The 24,567-nt window shown below is 42.2% G+C and overlaps 1 protein-coding gene across 4 annotated transcripts in view; it reads right to left on the bottom strand.

The window, feature by feature from the left end:
* Positions 1-1,120: 1,120 nt before the first annotated feature.
* The window catches only part of GSN (gelsolin), a 77,489-nt gene continuing 54,042 nt past the window's right edge, over positions 1,121-24,567 (bottom strand). For 3 of the 4 annotated variants that reach the window (XM_074292951.1, XM_074292950.1, XM_074292949.1), the window contains 14 exons: positions 21,357-21,518; positions 19,663-19,812; positions 18,667-18,756; positions 17,571-17,703; positions 16,532-16,620; positions 14,269-14,484; positions 12,254-12,387; positions 10,784-10,874; positions 9,619-9,789; positions 8,363-8,537; positions 6,009-6,133; positions 4,395-4,472; positions 3,677-3,737; positions 1,121-1,513 (listed from right to left, as the gene is read on the bottom strand). In XM_074292951.1, the coding sequence (XP_074149052.1) occupies positions 1,344-1,513; positions 3,677-3,737; positions 4,395-4,472; positions 6,009-6,133; positions 8,363-8,537; positions 9,619-9,789; positions 10,784-10,874; positions 12,254-12,387; positions 14,269-14,484; positions 16,532-16,620; positions 17,571-17,703; positions 18,667-18,756; positions 19,663-19,812; positions 21,357-21,518 (1,845 nt within the window). In that variant the 3' untranslated portion in view covers positions 1,121-1,343. Of the gene's footprint in view, positions 1,514-3,676; positions 3,738-4,394; positions 4,473-6,008; positions 6,185-8,330; positions 8,538-9,618; positions 9,790-10,783; positions 10,875-12,253; positions 12,388-14,268; positions 14,485-16,531; positions 16,621-17,570; positions 17,704-18,666; positions 18,757-19,662; positions 19,813-21,356; positions 21,519-24,567 lie in introns of all 4 variants that reach the window. The other variant, XR_012486778.1, reaches the window with a different exon arrangement.

Below are 24,567 nucleotides of genomic sequence, written 5' to 3'. Positions count from 1 at the left end.
CCATTCAGAGAAAATTCTACTCTACATCCAGACCATCCATGGCACAACAGTGCTAGCTCATGTATGACATTTTCCAGGATACAAAATGATTTTTTTCTCCCTATGGCCCCATTTCACAATTGAGACTCAGGAGGAAAAAAAAAAAAAAAAGTAATAACTTGCCTAAGTTCACACTGCTCTTGTCAAAACTAACCTAAACCCAGGTTTTAGAAAGTGAGTTCAGGAAAGAGTAAGCAACGTCTTGAATCACAAATTAAGGAAAGAAGAATAATTTAAAATACTATAAAATTTCAAAAAGGAGATGAGCAACCAACTGTGGGTAGGGAGGAATCATTTTGACATAAATATGACTTTCCAATATGAATCATATTAATAGGGAAAAAGTTACAAATGAGGATCATTTTTTAAAATAGTGAAACAATTTGCATTAGACAATTTTAAGTTTAATTGACATGTCTCTCATTTTCCTAAATATTGTAGACTTCTCTGAGTCTTTATTTCCTTCCCTGTAAAATAATTGGGCTGGATTAGATGATTTCTAAGGTTCTTTCCAACTTAAAGTTATTGTTCCAAATTTCAAGTAGAAAGTAAACTCGGCAAGGATGTCTTGATTTTCTATTTGTGGCCTCTGCCTGTTCAACCCATGACTCCAGATTATTTACAGACTTCTTCCCCAGAGGCCATCTCATCACCTCCCTCTCTATTGTCCCCTTCTTGATTGGGGAGAGCTTATCCTTGGAGGAAGCACCCATGCTAGCCATGCTTATGCTCCAAGTTTAGCTCAGTCCATGACTCCTTGAACTGCTTCTTAATTTTGTCTCCTCGTTTGTCCTTGCCTCCCATCCCCCATAGTTTGTCTCTTCCCCCCACTGAAATGGAAACTCTTTGAAGCAAGGATTGTCTTTCTTTTTCCTTTTATTTGAATTCCCAGTGTTTAGCCTAATGGCCTAACACATATTAAGTCCTTAATAAATGGCTACCAATTGGTTGATTAACATTTTATTTTTTAAGGTTCCTTCCAATTTAATGGTTCTAAGAAATTCATTGATCTAGGTTTGTCTATTCAAACTATTATGAGAAAAAAAAATTCAGTAAGCACTTACTCATACTAAAAGAAGTATTTAGATTGTTACATGTCCCATGTAAGCTTTATTATGTGAAATCTCCACAGCACAAAGATTAGGATATGTTCAATTATTGCACAACTATTAGACTACAGTAAAAAATAAAAACAAAAAACACACACACAAAAAAAAGAAAGAAAGAAACTGCCATGAATCAGTCTCTTTGAAGACTGGGTGGGCAGTTATCAAAGGCACCAGAACAGGTAGGGCTTAGGTTCCTCAGACATCTAGTTCAGCCATAGCCCTGTCCAACGGATCCACATCCCAGTAGCTGTTGTCCCAGCCAAGGAACCAACCCATGAAGGAGGGTGGCTCAAAGCCTTGCTTCACAATTGTGATGGGTGTTCGACGATCCCGGTTTGCAGGATCAGTTTCAATATACCGCTTAGCTGCAAAAAGACACACAGAGAGAAACAAAAAATAGGAGTCATTAGTATCTTCATCCTCCTTTGCTGATGGCTTTTTAGGACAGAAGCTGGCGAATGATGACACAGCTTACGTTCAATAACTTGTGGGCTTGTTGCTAAAGTAGAAGTGGTGGAAATTTTTAGAAGTGACTGATCATTATTAAGAGAGTTTATTATAGAGAAAGAAAAACCAGAGTCTGATGGGCATTCCATATTTGGAATTTCACAAAGGTTAGAGAAATATCAAAATCCTATATCCTGAGATTCTAAAAGGAAAGTTTGCTCTCTCTAATGGGATGATCTTTTTAAAAATATGCATATTTTTAAATTTTATTTTGTCAACTATTTCCTAATTATATGTATTTTTAAAATTAACATTTATTTTTTAAAATTCTGAGTTCCAAATTCTTTCTTTTCCTTCTATCCCTAATCTTTCTTGAGAAGACAAGCAATTTGATGAATGCTCCTAATAAAATTCTGGTGACACAAATAAACAATATGACAGAAAAGGGGGAGATTTCTAAAGAAACATATGGGGATGCAAGGGAAATTCATCAGTCAAATTAGACTTTTTTTTAAAGCCATGCTTAGAAGATGAAAGCAAAAAATAGGTAACTGAAGAATTGTTTACTCATGTCAATTGTGTCTGACTTTTCAATGACTCCATTTAGGGTTTTCTTGGCAAAAATAATGGAGTAATTTGCCATTTCCTTCTCCAGTTCATTTTATAAATGAGAAAACTGAGGCAAATAAGATTAAAGGACTTGCCTAGTGTCTGAGGCTAGATTTGAATTCATATCTTCCTGATTCCAGGCCTGGCACTCTATCTATTGTACCACTTAGCTTCCCTAACTGAAGAATAATATAAACAAATTACATGATATTCTAGCAAAAAATTGTAGAATTTATGGTGATAAGAGATGGGGTTGAGCTTTTAGAAAGGGGAGTAGTGATGCTTGAGATACAGCATAGTTTTAAGAATAAGTCATGACAGATCAACTTGATTTTCTTTTCTGGTACAGTCATTAGACCGGGAGTTCAGGAAAATGTGATAGGCACAGTATTCCTAGATTTGATCAGAACATTTGGCAAAATATCTCATGATTATCTCATAAACAAGATGGAAAGATGTGAGTGAGATGACAATATTAGTTAAATGAATTTTGAACTAAGAATATAATTGGGCCTAAAAATTAGTCAGTAGCATATCAAAGCCAACCTGTGTAAGAAAGAGGTGTAAGAAAATATTCCACAGGACTGTTCATGAGTGAATATGGCAGTCAAATACTACACTGAACTGCATTTACAAAGGCATAGAGTCTAAGGGAAAAATTAGAAGCAGTGACTGAAAGCTGCAAAGAGCCAGCTTTCATCTGAATTGAAGGAAAATCTTCCTATACAATTACAGTGTCCAAAAGTAGGCAGGCTTGGGAGGCAATGGAGTCTTCCTTAACAATGGTGAATAGGTTTAACTCGTTATCAGAGGTATAGTAAAGGAGTTCCATATTTAGTCATGACTTGGACTGGATGATCTTTGAGGGCCCTTCTCACTTGGGTATTCTGATATAACACATCACTACAGGAAGTTAAGACTAGAAGGGGCGTTAAAACATAAACTATTGAAGCTGGAAGGGGCCTTAGAATGGAACCATAAGAATAGCTGACATATGTATCACTTTCAAGTTGACAAAGAAGTTTATATATCTTGTCTTGGTGAGCTAATAAGCTAGAACATAAAATTCTAATGTTCTAACACTGAACATAAAATGTTCAAATTATAAGGGAATCTTAGAAACTATTTAATATTCTAATCCTAAATCTAACATTTTCCTACAGAGGGAACTGAGGCCCAAAAAGGAGAAGGAGGGTTTTTTTTAGGGTTATACTAGTAGAAGATGGTAGCTAGGACTGGAACCCAAGCTTCCTCATTCTCACTCAGTCCAGTGCTTTTCTTATTACTTGGTCTTTTGAATGTTTTAGGTAGAAGAGAGTAAAATTATAAGGAGAGGAGTTAAAGAAACTGTAAGCCTCAGAAAATGAGCCTTACTCATCCAGGAGAACCAACCTCAAACCTCCTCCACCTGCCCTGATCTCCATCTCACTTCCCAACGAACCACATAAAAATAGAAAGTAACAGGACATTACCAGATGTCAAGGCTTCTGTCTTTTCCTCTTCTTGAGAGTCCTTTCCAACCCAGACATATACCTGAACATTCAACATGAAGGAAGATGAGTTACATACGGGGAGGGTATTTTCTAAGGTAAAAGCTGATGAGGGAGGTTAGACACTATCCTGTCAAATATTTTTCTTTGTACTTGGATCTAGGCTGAGGCCTCAATCTGGGAAGAAGAGATAGCTCTCTGTTCTTATTACAACTGGGGTCCCTTAGGCTGTACAATCTGTTGGAGAAACACAAGAAGGAAGGTGGGAATACAGCATGGGGAGCTGCCACTAGGGCGAGGTGGTTTGGATCTTGACCTAGGGTGTAAAAGCTTAAAGGAAGCTCCTAGTACTTGTAGTTCTTCAATAGCTGGAGAGCTGTCTGAACCTCCAGCTCCACTCTGTACAAACCCATCTCCAGAAGAACGGAACATCACAAGAGCCCAGAGACAATTATTATACATGCTTGTCCAAAGGACACAAAGCAAGAACTTCACTGGCGGCCCTTGGGAGGGAAAATGAAGGCTTCTCCTTAGTCTAACCTTAGGGAAAAAAGTACACTTCGTTTGCTATAGCCTCTCCCAGGCAATTAAGCACAGCAGAGATGCTATCCCTCTGGGAAGATGGAGCCTAGGCAGCTAAGCTAGCTTTTCTTATATCTATCTTCCCTCCCTCTTTCCTCCTCCCCTCCAACTTTCAGACCTGATCCCAGGTGTCCAAGAGCATGACATCATCTGTAGCCAGATCTTCTTGCATAAATTCCCCAGGAACCTCTTCAATCTGGAAAGAAGCAGGAAAGGTTAATGAAAGAAAAGAAGAAATCCTTTCCCTTTTCCTGGAACTAGCCATTCAGAATCATCTAAAGCTACCCATATGCTACAGGTGTTATCAAGGCAAAAATCTCTACTTTCTAAAGAAAGATGCTTAATTTCAATGGTATTAAATGATTTAAACAACATCATAATGTCAGTAACATAGTGAAACCCGGACGCAAATCAAGAATTTCCCACTCCTGGTGCAATGATTTTCCCACATGCTAGAGCTGCTGACCCATCCTCCCCCTTCCTTTGCTAGCTAGCTGGTGGGAGGGCACTCTTAGCTTTGAGGAGTAACGTCCCATCTCCCTTTCTCCCCGTCTCTCCTTTCCCCACTGCTGAGAGGTCAGGTCAGGTGGGGATAAGGAGCACGTTCAGCAACTTCCCTGGGATAGCCTTTCCCATGATAGCCTAGTGAAAGCAGCTCTCTCCCCCCACTCAGAGCAAGTGAAAAGGCCTCAGACCACAGAAAGGCCTCCCAGCAGTCAAGGGACAGCGAGGAAATCTTTCATTTTGGATTTTTTGAATGGCACCAAGTCCTTCAGGGTTACCTCTTAGGAATAATGATAAGTAGCACTAACACCGTGTTTTAAGGTTTGCTCTTTATGTATGTGATTCTTCCCAATGACTCTGGGAGGTATGTACCAGAATTATCCCCATCTTACAGATGAGGAAATTGAGGCTGTAAGAGGTTAAGTGACTCATTCTCAGGGTCAGACAGCTAAAGACGTGCTTGAGGTGAGATTTGGATTCAAATCAAGGTCTGTGATATCCAGCTTCGTGGAGGCCAATGTGAATGGGGACACGTGCCCACAGAAAGCGAATTACCTCACCAGTCTCTACCACTGGGAGTAAACCCATTGTGGCTAGGGTTTTTTTCTTTATCACGGACTTGTAATTTTATTAGCACTGCTGCTGAAGAGACTCTTCCTTCAATGCACTCCAACACTTGTCCTGTCACTTACAGCCTTAAAAATGGGCCCAGGGCGCTAGGAGGTTCAATGTCTTGTGTCAGAGGCAGAATCTGAGCCCCGTCCTTCCCTACTCCGAGACCAGCTCTCTCTCTACTAGGCCAAGGCTGCCTTTCCATCTGCCCTCGTTAGAGCAAAACACAGACCTCCTGTCATCAGCGATCTGATTTCTATCTCCATAAGCCTTTATGAATTACAGGAATCATCCTACTCGATGGTTTCACATTCCAAGCAACAGAAATAAGCGATTTTGCTCCTAGTGTACAAGGGGAGGTTTTAATGGTGCTCTCTAGGCCCATATAACTAAGAGAAGATGGGACTCCGCTTTATTCCAAGAATGTCTCAGATGATGAAAATTCAGGGGGCGACCACTGTGTCCTCTGTCCATGCAAAGGAAAACAGCATTTGGCTAAATTCAATCAAATTAACTTCTTAGGCCTCTGGTCCCAACTGGCCCCACCCTCTTGCTCCTGTCTGAGGGTGGGAAGCTAAGAGCTGAGCCGGCTTGAGGCCTTTTTTCTTGAACTCACCACAAAGCGACCAATCTTGTTGGAGCAGGCAAAGAGACGAGGGGGGTGGGCATCCAGCTTCTTGTCCTTCAGCCGTGGAGAAGTGCGGTAGGCCGCCTTCCCACCCAGGGCTTCCCAGAAGCTATCTGCGAGGGGCAGAGAGACAAATAAATGGCTGCTCTCCTCTGGCTTCCTCTCTGTATAGATTTACCAGCCTGGAGTTTCATTAGGGGAGGGAAGAATCCTTTCCACTATCAAACCAACAGTTCCCCCCTCTCCCTCTTCCACCAAACATAACCCCATTAATTCTTGTCTTTCCTATGTAGGCCAGAAAAAACAAAGCCTCAACTCTGCCCTAGAAGTTACTCAGTGGTGAATACCCCTGGATATATTACTGCTAGGTCTAAACCTTAAAGAGATTAGGAAAAAAGGACTGTGCTTACAAGAATATTTATAGCAGCTCCTTTTGTGGTAGCAAAGAATCAGAAACTAAGGGATGGCCCAGAAACTGGGAAAACATTGAAGAGATTATGGTGTAAGCAGTAGAGAGCTGGAATCCAAATTGCTTCCAATTAATGGAAAGACCAAATAGTTAAATTTTTTACACCCCAGAATTTTAAAAGTGCTACAAATCAGGTTTGATTGTGTTGTTGACTATCTAAGATTTAAGAAAGTGATAGATGAAAAATGTTAATGATTCTTATTAAACTTAAACGCATATTGTGATCCAGAGAGATAAAATTCTTATTAAATTTAAAACTATATTGTAGTCCAGAGAGATAATTATAGAAAATGAATATGGATCAAAATAATTAGTATGTTCAACTTTTTTTTTTCTTTCTCGTGTTTTTTTTTCTCTTTGTTCTGATTTTTCTTGTACAACATGACAAAAATGAAATATGTTCAAAAAGATTGCACATATTTAACCTGTCTCAGATTGTTTTCTGTCTTGGGGAAGGGAGAAGTAAGACAGAGAGGAAGAAAAATTTATAACACAAAATTTTACAAAAATGTATATTGCAAACAATCTTTATACCTATTTGGAAAAATGAAATTCTACTTAAATAAATTTTTAAAAAGTATATTGCTGGCCCCCCCCTTTTTTCCAGAGAGCTTATTGTTAACCAATTACCAGCACATTCCTGGATATATAATAGTAATGGAATATTAATAAGTCATAGGAAATGACAAAAAGAACAATTTTAAACAAACTTGGAAAAACTTGTATGAAATGAACAGAATCAGAATTTGCTCAATAATATTACTAAGATCATTAACTTTGGAAAAACTAAGAACTCTAACACAATGAATAACTACAATTCCAGATGAAACTGCTACCCACTTCCTTACAATTAACAGTTGAACTCAAGGTGCAGAAAGTCGGAATTTGTTTCACTTGGCTTTTCATTACAGGGTTTTTCCTTTTCTGTCAGTTTGTTTCATTAGGGTTGAGGGGAAGGGGGGCAAACTTACTTATTAATTTAAAAATATATATTTTCTTAAAAGGAAAAGCCTTCCACCACTAGCTCCTTTGAACAAGACAATCCTCTCACTAAGGACAACACTGATACACTGTCCTTTTTCTCCAGCCCTTACTCAGACTTCAAGGTGCAGCTGGAGTCTCCCACTTCCAAGACGCCTGATCACTGCAGCCCAAGCTGATCTCTCTCCCACCTCCAGATTCCTAACACTTAAGCCTTGTGGCACTCATTGAAGACTCAGCACACAAAAACTCAAATTTCTTTGGTGATCACAATGATCCTCACAGAATTCTGCTGAGTTCAGGTGCGTTGTTCCCTCTTTAAAGATGAAAAAGCTCGAAGCCCTGAGAGGCTGCCATTTGCCTCCAGTCTGGTACCTAGTAAAAGTCAGAGCCAGCATTCGAATCTAGCTCTCTTGTGATACTGCTGGACCATGCTGTATATATGCTGTTTCATGTGAACCATCAGTCAATAAGCACTTATTAAGTCCCAGCATTATACTAAGTCTGCCTCTCAACTAGTCTGTAAGCTGTCTGAGGGCAGGAACCTTGTCATCTCTACTTTTAGTCCTCAAAGCGCCTAAGTCAGGGCTGAGCCCACTACCAAAGTTGAAAGGAGGGAGAATAGATTTTGGAGACAGAAGAAGGGACAAAATGAATCGCAGAGGGCCCTTCCTTCCCCAGCTGGAATAAGGAGTGAGTCAGTGAACTGTAAAGGTCTAGTTAACCCTGCTGGTCAAGTCAGCAGACCCTATGCCCAACAGCATCCCCTCCTTCGGAAGGGGGTCTGCATTGTGCCTGAGGAGGACAGCCCATCAAAGGTGGGAGGGAATCACCCTTCAGGTAATTGTTATCAGCCCTACATCCATGCCGGCCCTTCCCTCATAGTTCCTACCTGGCTCACTGCCCTCCGCCACCTGCACAGACCGAGCCTGCAGGACATTCAGCAGCTCCTGGGCCCCCGACTTCTCTGTGTCACTGGCTCCTTCACCAACCCACAGATAAGCAGACGAAGGAGTTTTCAGAACAAAGGCATCATTGGAGTTCAGCTCACTTGCAGATGGGGTCACCTGGGGAAAAATGGGATCCCCCCCACAAGAAAAATCATTCCATGTACTAATAACCAGATTAAAACCCTGAATACCCTGAGCGCTTCCCCCACAAGCTCCACTCATAATCATAATTTGTCGGACAAAGCAAGTTCTTTAAGATCTGGGGGAATGAACTAGACAACCATCAGAATATTTATAAAAATGGGGCTGGGATAATAACATAAGAGAGACAAGAAAATATCATGGATTGGGAATAAGAAGACCGGAGTTCCATTCCATTTGGCCGCCCGAGTCTCCTCATCTAGGGAATGAGAAAGCTGGACTAGAGCAACTGCAAGGTCCCTTCTAAATCTAAAATCCTAGGACCCTCTCTAGTCTGTATAAAGAATCAGGGGATTCTGAATGAGTATTCACTCAGCACTGATGCTGAGGGGTTTCCTGGTCACTGCCTTCTATTTTGTTTCTTTGGGGTGGACCTTTCTTCTAGAAGGGAAAAGAACAGAACCATAAACTTAAATTGTAGGAGGGGCTGCCTTAAGAATCATCTGGGAGCAGCCTGAAGGTCTGGACCACATGACCTGGAAGATCCCAACTCAAGCTCAGATCAAGTTCAGGCTCATGGACACTGACCCTGACAAAAGCAGTTTTAACAAGTAAAAAGCAGAGGTGTGCGCCCCATTTTGCAGATGAAGAGCTTGAGACCCAGCAAAGGGAAGTGTCTGGTGAAGGTCTAGGGTCTCACAGCGGTCCAGATTTCTGTTGTCCTTTCCACTACCTCTTGCAACCTTGTGGTGGTCTGGCTCTCCAGAGAAGTTCCTCTTGCTAACACGAAAGGGAAGGCTGAGATATTTAAAAGCTCCCTCTGACCCAGCTGGGCCGTAAGGCTTTGGGGAGGGCCAGTTCTGCTTTCCCTTCCTGCGGTGACTGCCAGGGCTGGCCCACAGCAGCTCAGAGTATTATCTCACAGGTTGCGGTCAGGGCCACTGTGGAGTTCTGGAGGGAAGGTCGGGGAGCAGAGACTATAAGCCCTTGACTACCCGCCCTCGGTCTGTCCCTGCGCCTCCTTCCAGCCCCAAACTAGACACTGGGGGGGGTTTACCTCCACGGCCCTGGTGGCTCCGGAGCTGCTGGAGCGGACCTGGAAGAGGCGGGTGCTGGCAGGGACTGTCTGCCCACCCTCGCGGGAGGTGCCGCCTTTGTAGATGATCATGGGCTTACCGCCAAAAAGACTCATTAGGTGGGCAGGCTCCTTGCCCTGCACAACTCGGCTCTAGGAAAAGGCAATGAAGATGGGATGTCAGGGGGGCAGGGAGAAGGGAGCCCGGGCTGGGGCTGGAGAGGTCATTCTTCCCTTACCTTCCCCAGGAATCTGAACCTCTAAGACCTCTCCCACCAAACTCAGGGGGGAAAGGAGGGAGGTTTTGTGTGAAGGTTGTTATGTGACAGGGATATACTTTTATCTATATATGTGCAAACCTACATATTCATATTTACACTGTGTGCAATGTGCAATGCATATGTGCTAGTAACATATATATGCATATTTATACACATGTATGTATTTTGCAGAATATGCATGCAGTGCACGTGTAAAACACTTCATATTTGTGTGTACTTGTGCATATATGTACATCCCGTGGGATCTATGTACAACTCCTTACAAATACTTCCCCACACAATTACTCCCTTAGAATAATGAACACTGTGAGGGACATACCAACTGGTTACACATATGTGTGCAAGCAGAGAAGCACATGAACAAATGTAGACATGTGTACAATGTGATTAGGCAATTATTTTGCCAGTAATCATGCACATATATTTAAAAACAGATATATTATGTGTAAACAGCATCCCTGCATTTGTATGTATTGTGGGTAAAAACCAGGGCAGTTAAGCATCAGCTTAAAAATGATTGCTTACAAGGGGCTTGGATCCTTCAAGAGGGTCAGTGGGTTATGGGGATTCCCTCTCTGCTCACTGCCCTTCACTCATTTTTTCCCCTTTCCCTTTCCACTGATCATGACTCAGATTTTTGGGAAAAAGCGGGGCTCCACCATAGCTAGACAGCTGCAAATGTCTCTCAGGGGCGTCCTTGTGTTTCCTCCAGCTCTACCAACAGGGAACGAACATCACCAGTGGACCTCTCCCCCCGATAGTGCATCAATTTCCTTTGGCCAGAAGGGCCTGACTCTGGAGACCCAGGTATGGCTAAGATTGGCAGTGAAAAACTCTTCAGGGAGGGTGGAAGGGAGGTATGTTACCTGCACTGGAGTACCACCTAATTCCTCATCCAGCTGTACTGTAAGGATGGCAGCTGTGGCGCGCTCTTCCTGGCTAGAATCAGCCCCCTGCCTAAAACAGTAAGAATCATCAGCACAGTATTCTCATTACAGAGGCAGAAAATATAATAGAAAGAACATTGGCCTTGTAATCGGGAGGCCTGGGTTCATACGCTAGTCTTATCATCAAATATGAGCTCAAGACAAAACACTTCCTTTCTCTGGACTTTACTTTCTGTAAAATGGAAATCATAATTAATAAACTCCCCACTCTCAGGTTCGTCTTGAAGAAGACACAGTATAAATGTGAGCTGTCACTTTCCATTTTCACAATGTTTTGCTGAGCTCTGTCTTTATTTATTATCTCTACTCATCTATACATGGTCTCTTGGAGCCAGGTGTATAATCCCCACTTTATAGATGAACAAATAAATTGAAGCTCTAAAAGGGACACCATCTTGCCCAAGATCACACAGAGATTTTAGGGATGAGTTGGACTGAAACCAGTGCTTCTGACTTACATGGGGGCTCATAGTTGCCCCCACACATGCAAATCCTTCTAGAGGTCACGCTCTCCTGGACTCAGAAGGTGACCAAAAAGGGACAGGAAAGGAGATGTACGATTTTTTTTGAAAGACCATGTAGTATTGTGGACAGAGATCTGAACTTAGGCACAAGAAGACCGAGGCTAAAATCCTGCCTTGGACATTTATTTACTGGCTATGTACGCATGGACAAGTCATTTGACTGTCATACTCAGTGGTCTCTGGGATCCCTTTCAACTCTCAGTCTCTGCTCCTCTGAGTCTTCACTGTCCAGTAGAGGTTTGGAATAAGCAGCCACCATAGAGATCTTGCACAAAGGGCAGGTATTTTGCATCATCACATTCAGTTCCTAAGCATCAAGATCTGGGATTCTGAACAGCACAGATTCATAATATTTCAGTGTCCCTAGGCAGCTGATAGGCCGACGCTTTCATATTACAGGAACCCAGAGTGCAATGGATCAAGAGGAAAGATCAGAGTTCAAATCCAGCTTTAACGCTTAATTAAATTGTGACCTTGCCTAAGCCAATGAATTTCTAAATGTTTCAGTTTCTTCATCTATAAAACGTGGATAAAAATAGTATCTACCTCCAAGAGTTATGTGAGAATAAAATAAGATGATGTGGATAAGCGCTTTTCAAAACTTGCAGTGACATATGGATACTAGCTATTGTTTCTATATTGCCACAGGAGACTATAAGGAATCTTTTTTTTTTTTTTTTTTTTTTTTTTTTGGTCTCAACACTCCAAGAAAATATATAGCGCCAGGGCCCTCAGAGTCAGCTGCCTCAGGAGACCTTAAGTGCAAAGATAATAATGAGGTCCGGTCATCCTAAACCTGGGACGAGGCGGCGGATCTAACCGCTTCACTTCAGATAGGAAGGGCAGGTCCCGAGCGGCTGCTCACCAGTTATAGATGATTTGTCCCTGCCGGCCGGCATGCCGGTAGTTGTACAGAATGATGTAGCTGTCGCCCCCGTAGAACTGGCCGTAAGTAGAGGGATTCACCGGGACTTTGTCAGCGCCTTCAATTCTCCAGATCTGCCGAGCAATGAGACAGTCAGAGACGTGCAGCCTGGGACGCGGGTCAGGAGGAAGGGTCTGGTTCTAGTAATGTAGCGGAAGGGGGGCTAGACTTGAATGCCTCCTCCACCACAACTTCCCGGAGAAGGAGCCTTTGGCTGGGTACAGCCCCTCTTTGTGCCTCAGTTTCCTCGTCTGTGAAATGAGGGGGTTTGCTTCGGTAACTGGTCGGGCCAGTTCTGACCTCCTGCGGACCTGTGACCAGGGGCAGGGTGACTCCTCTCTCGGTCCCCATTTCTACAAACGGCTCGCCTTCGGCGGGCTGGACTAGGAGTCTGACGTCCGGCCCACGGCCACACGGAGACCGCCGCCCTACTGACCACAGGCCCAGCCAGATGGAAACGTCGTTGGGAGGTATAACAGAATAAAACGTGGGCAGCCCTGCCTTTCAGAAGTCAGGCTGTGGCCTGCGGGGTCCCTGTCTCCGAGCTGGACCCCCTGGACTAGAATGTCCTTCTCTAAGGGCCATTTACATCCCCACCAATTACACGGGCTGCCTGGCACGGCGCTTGCCCACAGGTGAGGGGACAGACTGCAGTTAGGGTAATTCTCGACTCCCTGTGACACACCGAATGTAAGGAGGCAGTTGCTGCACAAAGCCTTCGTCTGCTGTCCTACATCACCCTCTGGTGGCACTGGGGAGCAAAGACACCTTTCAAACTAAACCTGACAGTGCAGGAACTTTAGTCCAGACTGCTTACCTCGCAAAGAAGGAAACTGAGTCCCAGAAAGGGAACGTGCTTTGAAACGGTGACGTAAAGAGCATCAGGTCTGGGGTGGAAAGACCTGAGCCCGAATCCTGCCCCTTAACTCTGCACTACCTTGAGCAAGCTATTTCCCAGCTTCCCCATCTGAGAAAGGGTTTTAACAACTCCATCGAGACGTTATGAGGACCAAGGGAGATGCACGTGCAAAAGGGTTTGTAAACTACTGAGTTCAACATAAATGCTAGTTATTATCAGCCAAGGTCGCCCAGCAAACTAACGGGTCAGCGGGGAAGAGAATCGGGTCTCCCAACCTTGATTCCTCTCCAGCTGCAGGCTCCCAACAACAAAGGATCCCAACTGCTCTGGGGAAGGACGGCAGCCGTCGGAAACCTGGCTAACCTGAACCAGACTCGCGGTCTCAGAGGTTTTACCGTGGAGGATGACGGGGCTCGGGGTCAGGCCGGCTCACTGGAAGTCGGCAGCCCCGAGTCTGAAACTGCCTGCGCTATTTCCTCGCTGCGTGTCTGGAACAAGCGCCTCACCGCTCTGATACTGTTATCTCAGCTATAATTTGTCATCTTATGGAGCAAAAGACTTTACAAGCTTTCAGTCATCAGTGTAAAGGGCTTTAAAGGCCTTCGTCACAAAGACGTTAGTGCAATTGTTGAGTACCCAAAGGCACATCGGTCAGCGGATGATGCTGGGGCGGAAAGATTCGGGCTGAGCCTAGCCTCGGACCCTTACGGACTGTCAGATGCAGGGCACATCGCTAACTTCTGTCTGCCTCAGTTTCCTCAGCTGTAAATGAGGACAATGTAGCACCTACGACCTAGGACTGTTGTGAGGATAAAATGAGATAACATTTTAAGGGGCTTTGAAAACTTTAAAATGCTATATATATAATATAATATAATATGCATATTATATAATAATATGCATAATATATAATATAATAAATGCAAGCTATTATTGCTGTTTTAAAAGTACCTTATAATTATAGATCTAGATCTATTTCCCAACATGTCTGGAGCCTGCAAGAACAGTATGTTTCAATGGAAAAAAACATATGACTCAGAGCTGGGAAGATTCCCTCCTCTCCACCCCACCCCCAATGCTTCCATCAATGGTTTACCTGCTTCTGCCCAGTGCCATCATCATCCATGCCATGCTGGGCAGCCATGGCGGTGGAGTTGTGCAGGGTGGCAGCATCGAAAGGCACCCTCTCAACATTGGCAATGTGGCTGGAGAGGTAGGCCACTCCCAGGCCCTGGGTCTGGTCCCGGTCCCTCCAGTTCTTGAAAAACTGCTTGAACATCGGGGTCTCCCCGCCATCCGGGAGGACTTGGATCTGGGGAGCAAGGAGACCCAATGTAAGATGATGAAGGGGTCACCGACCCCTTGGCCAAGAGAACTAAACTGAGTCCATCTTTAAGAGTTAATGAACTCTGCAAAGGAAAACATTATACATGGAGATAGAAACAGTGTGGTGGTCAACTATCAGTGACTTAGATCTTCTCAGCAATACAGTGATCCGGGACAATTATAAAGGACCCATGATGGAAAATGCGATCCACATCTAGATAAAGAATTGATGGCTCCAAATGTAGATTGCAGCATATTGTTTTTACTTACTTTATTTTTTATGTGTTTTTTTTCTCTTTGATCTCTTTCTTCTTTCACAACGGTGATGAATATAGAAAAATGTTTTACATGATTGCACACTAATATAATCTATATCAAATGGCTTATCATTTTAGAAAGGAGTGAGGAGAGGGAGGAAGGGAAGAAAAAACTAAGGACATCAAATGCTTATAAAAATGAGTTCTAAAAATTGTCTTTACATATAATTGGAAAAAATAAAATACTATTAAAAATCAATGAACTCCAGAAATACTCTGGGTATGAAATAATACATATATTAAAAAAAGAAAAATAAATTTAAAAAAATTTTTAAAGAAATCATCCATATATTAGGCATAACTGACATGTTTGGTTATGCTTAATTTTTTTCATCTTTCTTCTTTTAAATTTTGTTAAAAGTGATAGCTCACTAGGTTAGGTAAGTGAAGGCAGAGGGGGAAAATAGGCAGAAATGAAGGTGCCATAAAAACAAGATTTTTTTTTTTTTTTTTAAGAATCAATTAATTCAATTTGAAGATGCCCTGGATCAGATATGAAAGTACTTATAGGGGCAGCTAGGTGGCGCAGTGGAGAGAGCACCAGCCTTGAAGTCAGGAGGACCCGAGTTCAAATCTAGTCTCAGGCACTTAACACTTCCTAGCTGTGTGACCCTGGGCAAATCACTTAAGCCCAGACTCAGGGAAAAAAAAAAGTACTTATATATGTATATCCTATTTCCCCCTACAGAACATAAGCTCATAAAGGGAATTGACTGTTTGCTTTTTGCCCCAGCAACAAGCATAGTGCCTGGCATATTATTATATCCTTAATAAATATTTGGTGATAACTAGTTGAATCATTGATCAGTTTGGTACCTAGAGATCCTAGAACCCAATTTTGTAGCTGGATAAGGGACAGGGACTCCAGAAATTTAGAGGAGGCTCAGAGGGGCGGTCAAAACTAGAACAATTCAAAGAAAATATATCGTCAACTGTGTACCATGCACTATTCTAGGTCTTGCAGGAGATAAAAAGTTTAGAGAAGGTACCTTCCCTGCCCTTACTGAGCTTACATCTGGTATACTGTGTATGTATGTTTATGTATAAAATTTATAATGTATACATCACATATGTATGTGTGTATATCAAAACTAGTCTAATTTATATGTATATGTGTACCTATATGTGAAAGGAAGCCTTTAATTCTAATGGGTAATACAAATTACACACTTGTACACAGACACATACACACACAGAATTAGAGCCCTTCTCTGCTGTCTCATTGTCTTGTTGGTGACCTTGAGTTCCCAAAGGCTATATGCCTGCAGAAGGCAGTTCTGGGGGTTTCCCAAGCTCCGAAGCTTCAAGGACAGGTGTGGAAGTAGACTATGGCCTTTTCATTCAAGGATCAGTCTAACTCAAAGTCAAAAGATTCACCATGATTCAGGACAGAGGGTTTGGGGGCAGACCCAGTTTGCTAATACCACAATATAAGTAAGTAGCATCTATTCCCCTGTTGTATTAGTTCACTGAGAGGAAAGATTATGTCTCTCATACCTCATGTCTCTTCCCTTAGGTGCAGATACACACCCAGCAGTTACTTAGGTTTCCTGAAGTGACCCACCATCCTTTTCCATTTCCTAATGCTCCCCCAGGGCAGGCCCTCTCTCCAGGTTTTTCTTTCTTTTCTCCATTTTATTGGTCCAGGCCTTGGGGCACAGGCCAAGGGCCCTGACTGCACTGCTCCACCCAGCCACCAAGCCCTCAGCATCTCACCTGGGTCTGCTTGGGGTAGTTCATCTTGGAGATGAAGTCAGAGGCACTTTTGAGAGCAGCCTTCCTCTCCTCTGCATTAGCCTGTTTGCCTGTGGGAGAGGTGAAGGAACCATTCAAGTTGAGGATATGAAAAGAAGAAACTTCTGTCTAATCTCCCTGAAACCCCACTGGTGAGGTCAGCTCATGGACATAGCTCTGCGGTTCTGAAGTTACCCTGGACCTTCTTGACAACCAGCATCCAGAACCCCAAGAGAAAGGATCTCTTCTTTCCTGAGATAGTGCCTATATGGGTCTCAAACATAATTCAGCTGCTCTAATATCTCCCAGAAGGGACAAGAATCCCAGGGAATCAGTTACTCAGAACTCCAAATAACAGATTCATTCTCCTCATCCTCATCTGTTTATTTATAATTAACTTCCCTAATTTTTCTCTCTCTCTCAACAGAAAGTCACTCTGCATCCCCTCCCTGCCTCGAAAATTGCTGAGCCAGGGGACCTTGTTCTACCACTCAGCCCCAGGGTCTGGACTCCTGGGAAACAGATCCAACTGACTGAGGACACCTAGGCCCACCCTATTGGGTTTACGACCAAAGGACAGAAATAGGTTCCATAGACTCTTTTCCACATATTGAAATCACAGGATAATAGGCTTATTATTATTTTTTAAAATTACAAAATCCTATTAATCCAATCCCTTCACTTTACAGGGGAAATACAGAGGAAATTGAGATTCAAACAGGTTGCCCAACATCACACAATAACCATCAGAGATAATATTTGACGTTAGGTTTTCTGACTCCAAAATGAATGTTCTTTCCACTGTACTACACCAACCCTCCAGAAGTCTCCAGAGAGAGTGGCTTGTAGTCCTAAATGTGCACTCCAAGAAAAGGGTCCATTCATGCTTCCCCCCCTGTGTCTTCTGCAAACAGTAACAAAATTCCTGGACAGATACGAAGCTGTCTAGAACTTAGACTTAGGAGGGCCAGTGCAAGTGAAATCTGAAATGCTCCCATCCTAATCCTCATTTCTAGGATACCTTTCCAGACAAAAATCTTTCCATTTGTGCCATGGTCCAGGATAAAGCAGTCATCAGAGTTCAGGGCTGCCTGAGCAAAGGGGTTCTCGTCGGCCACCAAGGACACAGCCATAGTCCCAGCTCCATTGGAAACCTGTTAGGGAAGGAACAGTCAGCATCTTCCTGCCCAAGCCTTGAGGAGAGCTCTAAGCATTCTCCCTAAGACAGCACAAGTTCTCCACCTTCACATTGGTGACTTCTCACTTCCAGACTCCCGATTCAGAAGCAGGGGCTAAATTCCAAAGTTTCCTATTCTCTCACAAACTGCTTCCACATGGGATCAAAGCATCCAGACAGGAACATTTGTTTTCCAAGCACCTCAATAGTAAGTGGCTTACTTACATACTGACTATTAAAGCCATTTTCTTGATGATTATCTCCTTTTGACTTCACAACATACCAGTGATGGTAATCAAGGCAAGAATTGTTTATCATCCCCAAAGTGAGGTTTGGAGAAAGGGGAAGTAATTTGTCCAATGTTACACAAAGAGCTAGTGGCAAAGCCATGGCAAGAACCCAAATTCCTTGAGGAATTAAATGTTTATTTCTCTGCACTGTACTGTTTAAGCCCAGGGGTGTTCCTGATTGCTGTACACCATATTTGGAGTGGAACATCTGGCACAGGCTGTGGCGGCCAGGACCTTGACTGGGATCCAGTTGGAGAAGACTACAAGCTGAACTAGCAGTGACTCCCTCTCTAACTCCACCAGGCTACACCTGCTTGGACCACTTTTCGTGCTAAGCCCACATCAGCCAGCTCCCTTGTCTCGACTATTTCGCCATATCTCATAATAATAGTAAGATGATGTTTATGCAGTTCTTAAACCTTAGAAAATACTTTCCCCCCATGGCTTCATTTGGCCCTTAAAACAACCCCAGGAAATAGGCAGAACACACATTATTAACCCCATTTCACAGATGAGGAATATGAGACTTCAGATTAAGAAGCGATGGGACCAATCCTTGATTACAAGCTAGGAAGAAGCAGAGCCAGACTTCAAGCCCAATGACTGTGGCTCCAAATTGAGAGTTCTCTCAGCTACCTTAGATTACCTACCTTATAGAGCTTAGCAAGTCTGCGATTGGCTGCATCCTCTTTGGTGGTGTCATCCTGGCCTGCAGGTAAAGAAGGCTTGGGCCCCAGGACCTATTAGAGATGTAGAGAGGGAAACAAAAGTCTGTGAGCACAGGCCAACCATGTGGCACTCTCCCAGCCATCTGCCCCTCCAGGTTCTAAGATGGAATGGCCTGAGTTGGACAGAACCAAGAGAGGTGAGTAACAAGATTACAAAAAAGGATGTAAGGGAAAAGTTCTTAAGAAACAGAGCTACTGTAAGCAGACGGGCTGCCTCTGGCGGCTGGGAGTTCAATATTACCAGCGAATTTCAGAAGGAAGTTGAGGGATCACTTATCAGGGAAAATCCTCTGACATTCTTTCCAACCCTGAAATTCTGTAAGCTTTCCCCCAAAAAATTCCTTTCTCCATGGTTATCCTGGTTATTCCCCTTACTGGTGTGAGCTAACCCCAAGCTAACCACTAGCAGACACATCCCTGGATTCGTTTCTATTTGGACATTAAACAATAAGACAAGGCACATCAAGGGGCCTTTGAGTACATGTTTTACAGAACTCTGACACACTGGTCTTTCCTTTATGATAGAGAAGAAGCTACAGAATCCTAAAACACCAGACACAGCTCCCAGACCTGGTCTCCTTGGGAAAGGAATCATTTTAGGGAGCTTGTCCCACCCTACAAGGCAGGATCTCTAGTTGATGTTCCCACAGACCAGTACACCCAAAAGGTGAGGCTCATAGGCCCAGCAGGTACCAAAACACAGATGGGTTTCTAGTCAGTCTTCTTAAAAACCCACACACCTTTGGGAGAAACTACAGGAAGAAGCCAAACTGCCTAATAGAGATATTCCCTGGAAATTATGGTTTCTCTCCAGTGACACTTTTCACAGGGACATAAGCTAAAAGGCAATATTAAACCAAGGATAGGGTCGCAACACCTGCCCCAACTGTGGCTCAGATAACAAGAAGAGAGGTTCACCTTGAGCATCCCCTCCGGCTCAGATCCCTCCTCTGAAATGTGCACCTTGGCCCGGCCATTCCGTTCGTTATCTCGGATGCCCTTGGACACCTGGGTAGCCTTGAGCCGCTCAAAACGGTTGCTGTTCGTGCCACACCACTGGTAGATGTCCTGCAAGGCACAGACCAAACATAATGATTCACAGTAAGATTTCCCAAACCCAGGTACAGGAGCAGGAGAAGTAAGGAGTGCTGACCTGGTTTTCACTATGTCAACAACATGAAACACAAGCAAAACTCACAGTAATGTGAGAACACATGTAGAAAGGCTCATGCATTCACCTATCCAGGCACATCCTGTATTGTGCAAGTAGAATGGACACATGTTTTGTGTTTGCATAAAGATATAATGGGCACTTTCAGAAAAACCTAGAAGATTTCCATGAACTGATGCAGAGTGAAATGAGCCAAACAAGAACAGTACACACAGTGACAACACTGCTGTACAACAATAAACTGTCAATAACAGCAAAACAAAGATCCAAAACAATTCCAAAGGACTTGTGATGAAAAAATGTTGTCTATTTTTTATTGAAGTTTTTATTTTCAAGACATATGCAAGGATAATTTTTCAACAATGACCCTTGAAAAACCTTGTGTTCTAATTTTTCCCTCCCCCCCACTCCCTCTCCTAGATGGCATGTGATCTAATATATATTAAATATGGTAAAAATATATGTTAAATCCAATATAGGCATACATATTTACATAACTATGTTGCTGCACAAGAAAAATTAGATCAAATATTAAAAAACAAATAGTAAAGGAAATGAAATTGAATGCTGTCTATTTCCAAAGAAAGAACCAATGGTATGTGAATGCAAATCAGAGCATACTTTTTTATACTTTTTTTGTCAACTTTGGTTTTGTTTTGGGTTTGGGTCTGTTTTTTCTTTTGCAACATAGCTAATATGGAAATGTTTTACATGACTGCACATGTAGAATCTATATCAAACTGCTTGCCTTCTCAAAGAAGAGGGCCAGGAGAGGGAGGGAGATAAAAAATTTGGAATTCAAAATTAGAGAAAAAAAATGTTTAAAATTTTTGTTTATACATAATTGATAAAATAAAATAAAAAAGTAAATATAAAACATATAATAGGCAGATATCTGGATCCAAATTTGTGTGCAGGTATAAGAAGGATGTTATACAATCAGTGTGTATTATATGCATATAATGGACATAGGTTGGTATGTGAATGAATGTCCATTTAATAAAGTAATTCTAAGCATGTGTTTTATGTGTTGATCTGCATTTGTGAAGAGGAGTTTCTTATTGGAAATTCCTCATGCCAATGATATCATAGATATAGCTAAAATAGTGGTGATGATGATGATGATGATATACATATTATTGCATGTTTTTCAGTATGCATCCCATATACTTGTGTACCCATGTACCCAGTGACCTGGTTACTTGCAGACTTGTGCATGTGAATATCACTGGCTCTCTGAACATGTTTTTATGCAAGTGGGTGAGGATGTGGTTGTGTCCTACTTATCTGCTGTAAGACCAAGCTTCAGGATGTTAAAGCCATTAGAAAAAGCTAATTGAGAGCATATGGCACTCACGCCATGAAATACAGGTGCCTAAAGAAAGGATCCAACAACTGATGGTGATAGAGAGAGGCAGTGAGGGCCAAGGAGTACACTTACATTCCCCAAGTCAAGGATGAAGCAGTCACCGTTGTTGAAGCTGCCCCATGACACAGGTACCTCTGTGGCCCGAACAACCCGGCGTCCTTTGACCTGGAACAGTCTCTGCACAACCACCTCATTGGGTACCACATGCTTGAAGCCAGAAGCTACACCACCTTTCTATAAAGTAGAAGGGAGAAGGTCAAGTGGAAATGAATAGAAGTCTGCTGACTCCACTAGCTTTTTTACACCACAATTTTCCCTTAAGAATTCTCTTTGTATCCATCATAAAAAGTTAGAAATCCTCCCTATTTGTCTCACTAGTTAAGCAGCCTTGAGTAAATCACTTAAACTCATTAAGCCTCAGTTTCCTCACTTATGAAATGGAAATAACAGTACTATTTACCTCATGGCATATGTTTGTGTGTAAGAAAAATGAAGGAGGAGAAAGGAGGGAGGAAGAGAGGAAGGGGAAAAAAAAGGAAGGGAAGGAGCGAGGAAGGGAGGGAGAAATGGAGAAAGAGAAGAATGAAGGAAGGGAGGAAGAGAAGAAGGAAGAAAAAAAATCATTCTGAGAAGGCATGCTGCAAATCTGATAGCTAATCTCAACTGGTGATCTTACTATTCCTCCCTAAATGAATCCCCATCTCATTTGCCAGAGCTGCTGTCCCCATTCTTCTCTTTTCTCCCTATCCTCCCATAGCATCTCCTTTCCCAGCCTTCTTAGCTAAGGACCTCTTTAAAAACTGAAGAGATTCAGGAAAAGATAAGTTTTTTTCTTCCTCATCTTACATCTCTCCAATATCTTTTTCATTCTTTGATAATGAAATGATCCTTCTGCTTTTCAAGGCCAATTCCACTACATGTACCCTTGATCTCATTCATTTTCATCTTCCTCAGTAGTTTACTCTCACCATCTAATCTTCAGTCTCTTCCACCCTATAAGTTCTTTCCTTGTTGCCCATAAATATTCCTATGTTTTTCCCATCCTTAAAAACCCTCATTTTAGCCTATCATGACTACCAGCTTTATTCTTTATCTTTCCTTCTCTTCTCAGCTAAATTCTTCAAAAATGGAACTCGTTTATATTTGGTACCTCCACTCCTCCCCTCTCTCTTTTCTAAACCCTCTACAATGTGATATGGAACTATATCATTCAATTGAAAATGCTCTTAAAGTTACCAATGATCTTGATTTGCTCAATCTGATGGATTTTTTTTCAGTATTTATCCTTAAAATAAAACAGAACAACAACAAACCTCTGTTCAGCATTTGAGACTACTGTTCTTTCCTCTTGCATACTCTTTAGATTTTCAAGACATTTGGCTCTCTCTTGATTCTCCTTCCACCTAATTTTCTTCCCAGTTTTTAAGGATCTTCATGTACCCACTGACTGTAATAGATGTCCTTTTCTCTGTGCTCTCACTTGGTGACATCATCAGCTCCCATAGAAATAATTATCTTTATGTAGATAATTCCCAGAATTAGTTATCCAACTGTTTCTACAATATCTTTTATCCCCTCATCTCTACTCATCCAACAACCTTAGCCCACACCCTTATAATGTGTTGCCTGAACTACTGCAATAATTTTCCAATCTGACTCTCTACTTCAAATCTCTTCCTATTCCAATTATCCTACACACAGCTTCAGAATTATCTAAAGGTCCTAGGCTCTCTTCAATAAAGCCCGATGACAATTCCTTATGTCAAATACAGATGAAATAAAACTCTTCTGTTTGTCAGGCTCTTTGCAACCTGACTCCTTCTTATCTTTCTATTATTTTAACACATTATTCCCCTCTACATCTTCTATGATCCAGCCATACCGTCCGATTTGCTGTTTCTCACAAACAACACTCCATTTTATAACTCCAGGTCTTTATGCTGTCTGCCCCCATACCTGGAATGCTCTCTCTCCTGCCTTCCACCTCACAGAATCCATGGCTTTAAAAAAAAAAAAAAAAAAAAAAAAAAAAAAAAAAACTCAGTTCAACACCCACTTCCACTAAGAGGCACTGCACCAGCCCTCTCCACCTTGCCAAGTGCTAGTCCCTTCCCCTCTAAAGTTACCTTGTATATAATCTGTATATATCCTGAATATACTTATTTATGCTTACCCTGTCTCCTCCATTAGAATGTAGGATGCCTGAGGAAAAACGCTGATTTTCTTTTTTCTTTCTATCCCTAGTTCTTAGCACAGTGCCTGGCACATAGAAAATAATTAATAAATGTTTGTTGATTGATGTCTGAGCTTCAGTTTCCTCTTCTATAAAGTGAGGATAAATAATAATGAAAAACAGTGGAATTATTAGGACCCCTCAAATTCTAACATTGTATGTACCAAGCAAAGTTGCTTTCCACTCTAGCATTTGATTTTTTTTGTTCTGTCACCTTAAGTTCCCTTCCAGTCCTACATTATGTTCTAAAGTCTCTCTCAGGTTTGTGGTCATTTATTGAACAAAAGGTTAGTAAATTAAAAACTACATGCTAAATGCAGTGCTAAGTATTACAGAGAAAAGAGGGGAAAAGTAACTCATGATCTCAAGGAGTTCATATTCCTTTGAGAGGAATAAGATATGTATATAGATAAATATAATTAAAAAGTAGGCTATAATGGATGCAAATGAAAGATCCAGAACAATTGTTCTAAGAATATGGGGGAAGAGAGAGATCACCTGGAGGAGGGAGAAGATTAGAGAAGACTCTGTGGAAGAGATAATAAGCTGAGCTCTAGAAGAAAGAGATTAATTCCAAAATGCATAGGTGATAAAGGATTGCATCATGGGTATGGCTTCCTCAAATCCAATGCATTGAGGCAGGAAACAACATGTTGATTTCAGGGACCAGCCAGTAAGACCAGCTTAGCTGGAACCAAACATTGGAGAAGAAGAGCAAAGTAAAATTAGTCTGAAAAGGTAGGTTGGAGCCAGCTTGTGAGCCTGGGAAAGACCTAAAGATCCAGCTGAGCAGTTTATATTTTAACCTATAGGCAAGTTGGAGATAATAAAGGTTTTCTGGTCAACTTTAGTTTTTTATGATTCTGTTCCAAATGGCTTAACAGCATCTTTCCCCACCCATCTCTGTAGCCCAGGCAAGGACGCAATTGTCTCCCTTCTGTTTGTTTGCAAGCTCTGTGGAGCCTTTCAGAGAGGCAAGTCTTGCATCAAGTCTTGCATAATACTTAGCTCCCTTGGGATCTATAATTTATGAAGGAATCCAGCCCGATG

Source organism: Sminthopsis crassicaudata, chromosome 2 (genome assembly GCF_048593235.1).
Source record: "Sminthopsis crassicaudata isolate SCR6 chromosome 2, ASM4859323v1, whole genome shotgun sequence".
Classification (NCBI taxonomy): domain Eukaryota; kingdom Metazoa; phylum Chordata; class Mammalia; order Dasyuromorphia; family Dasyuridae; genus Sminthopsis; species Sminthopsis crassicaudata.
This window is presented reverse-complemented; position numbering and strand designations above follow the sequence as displayed.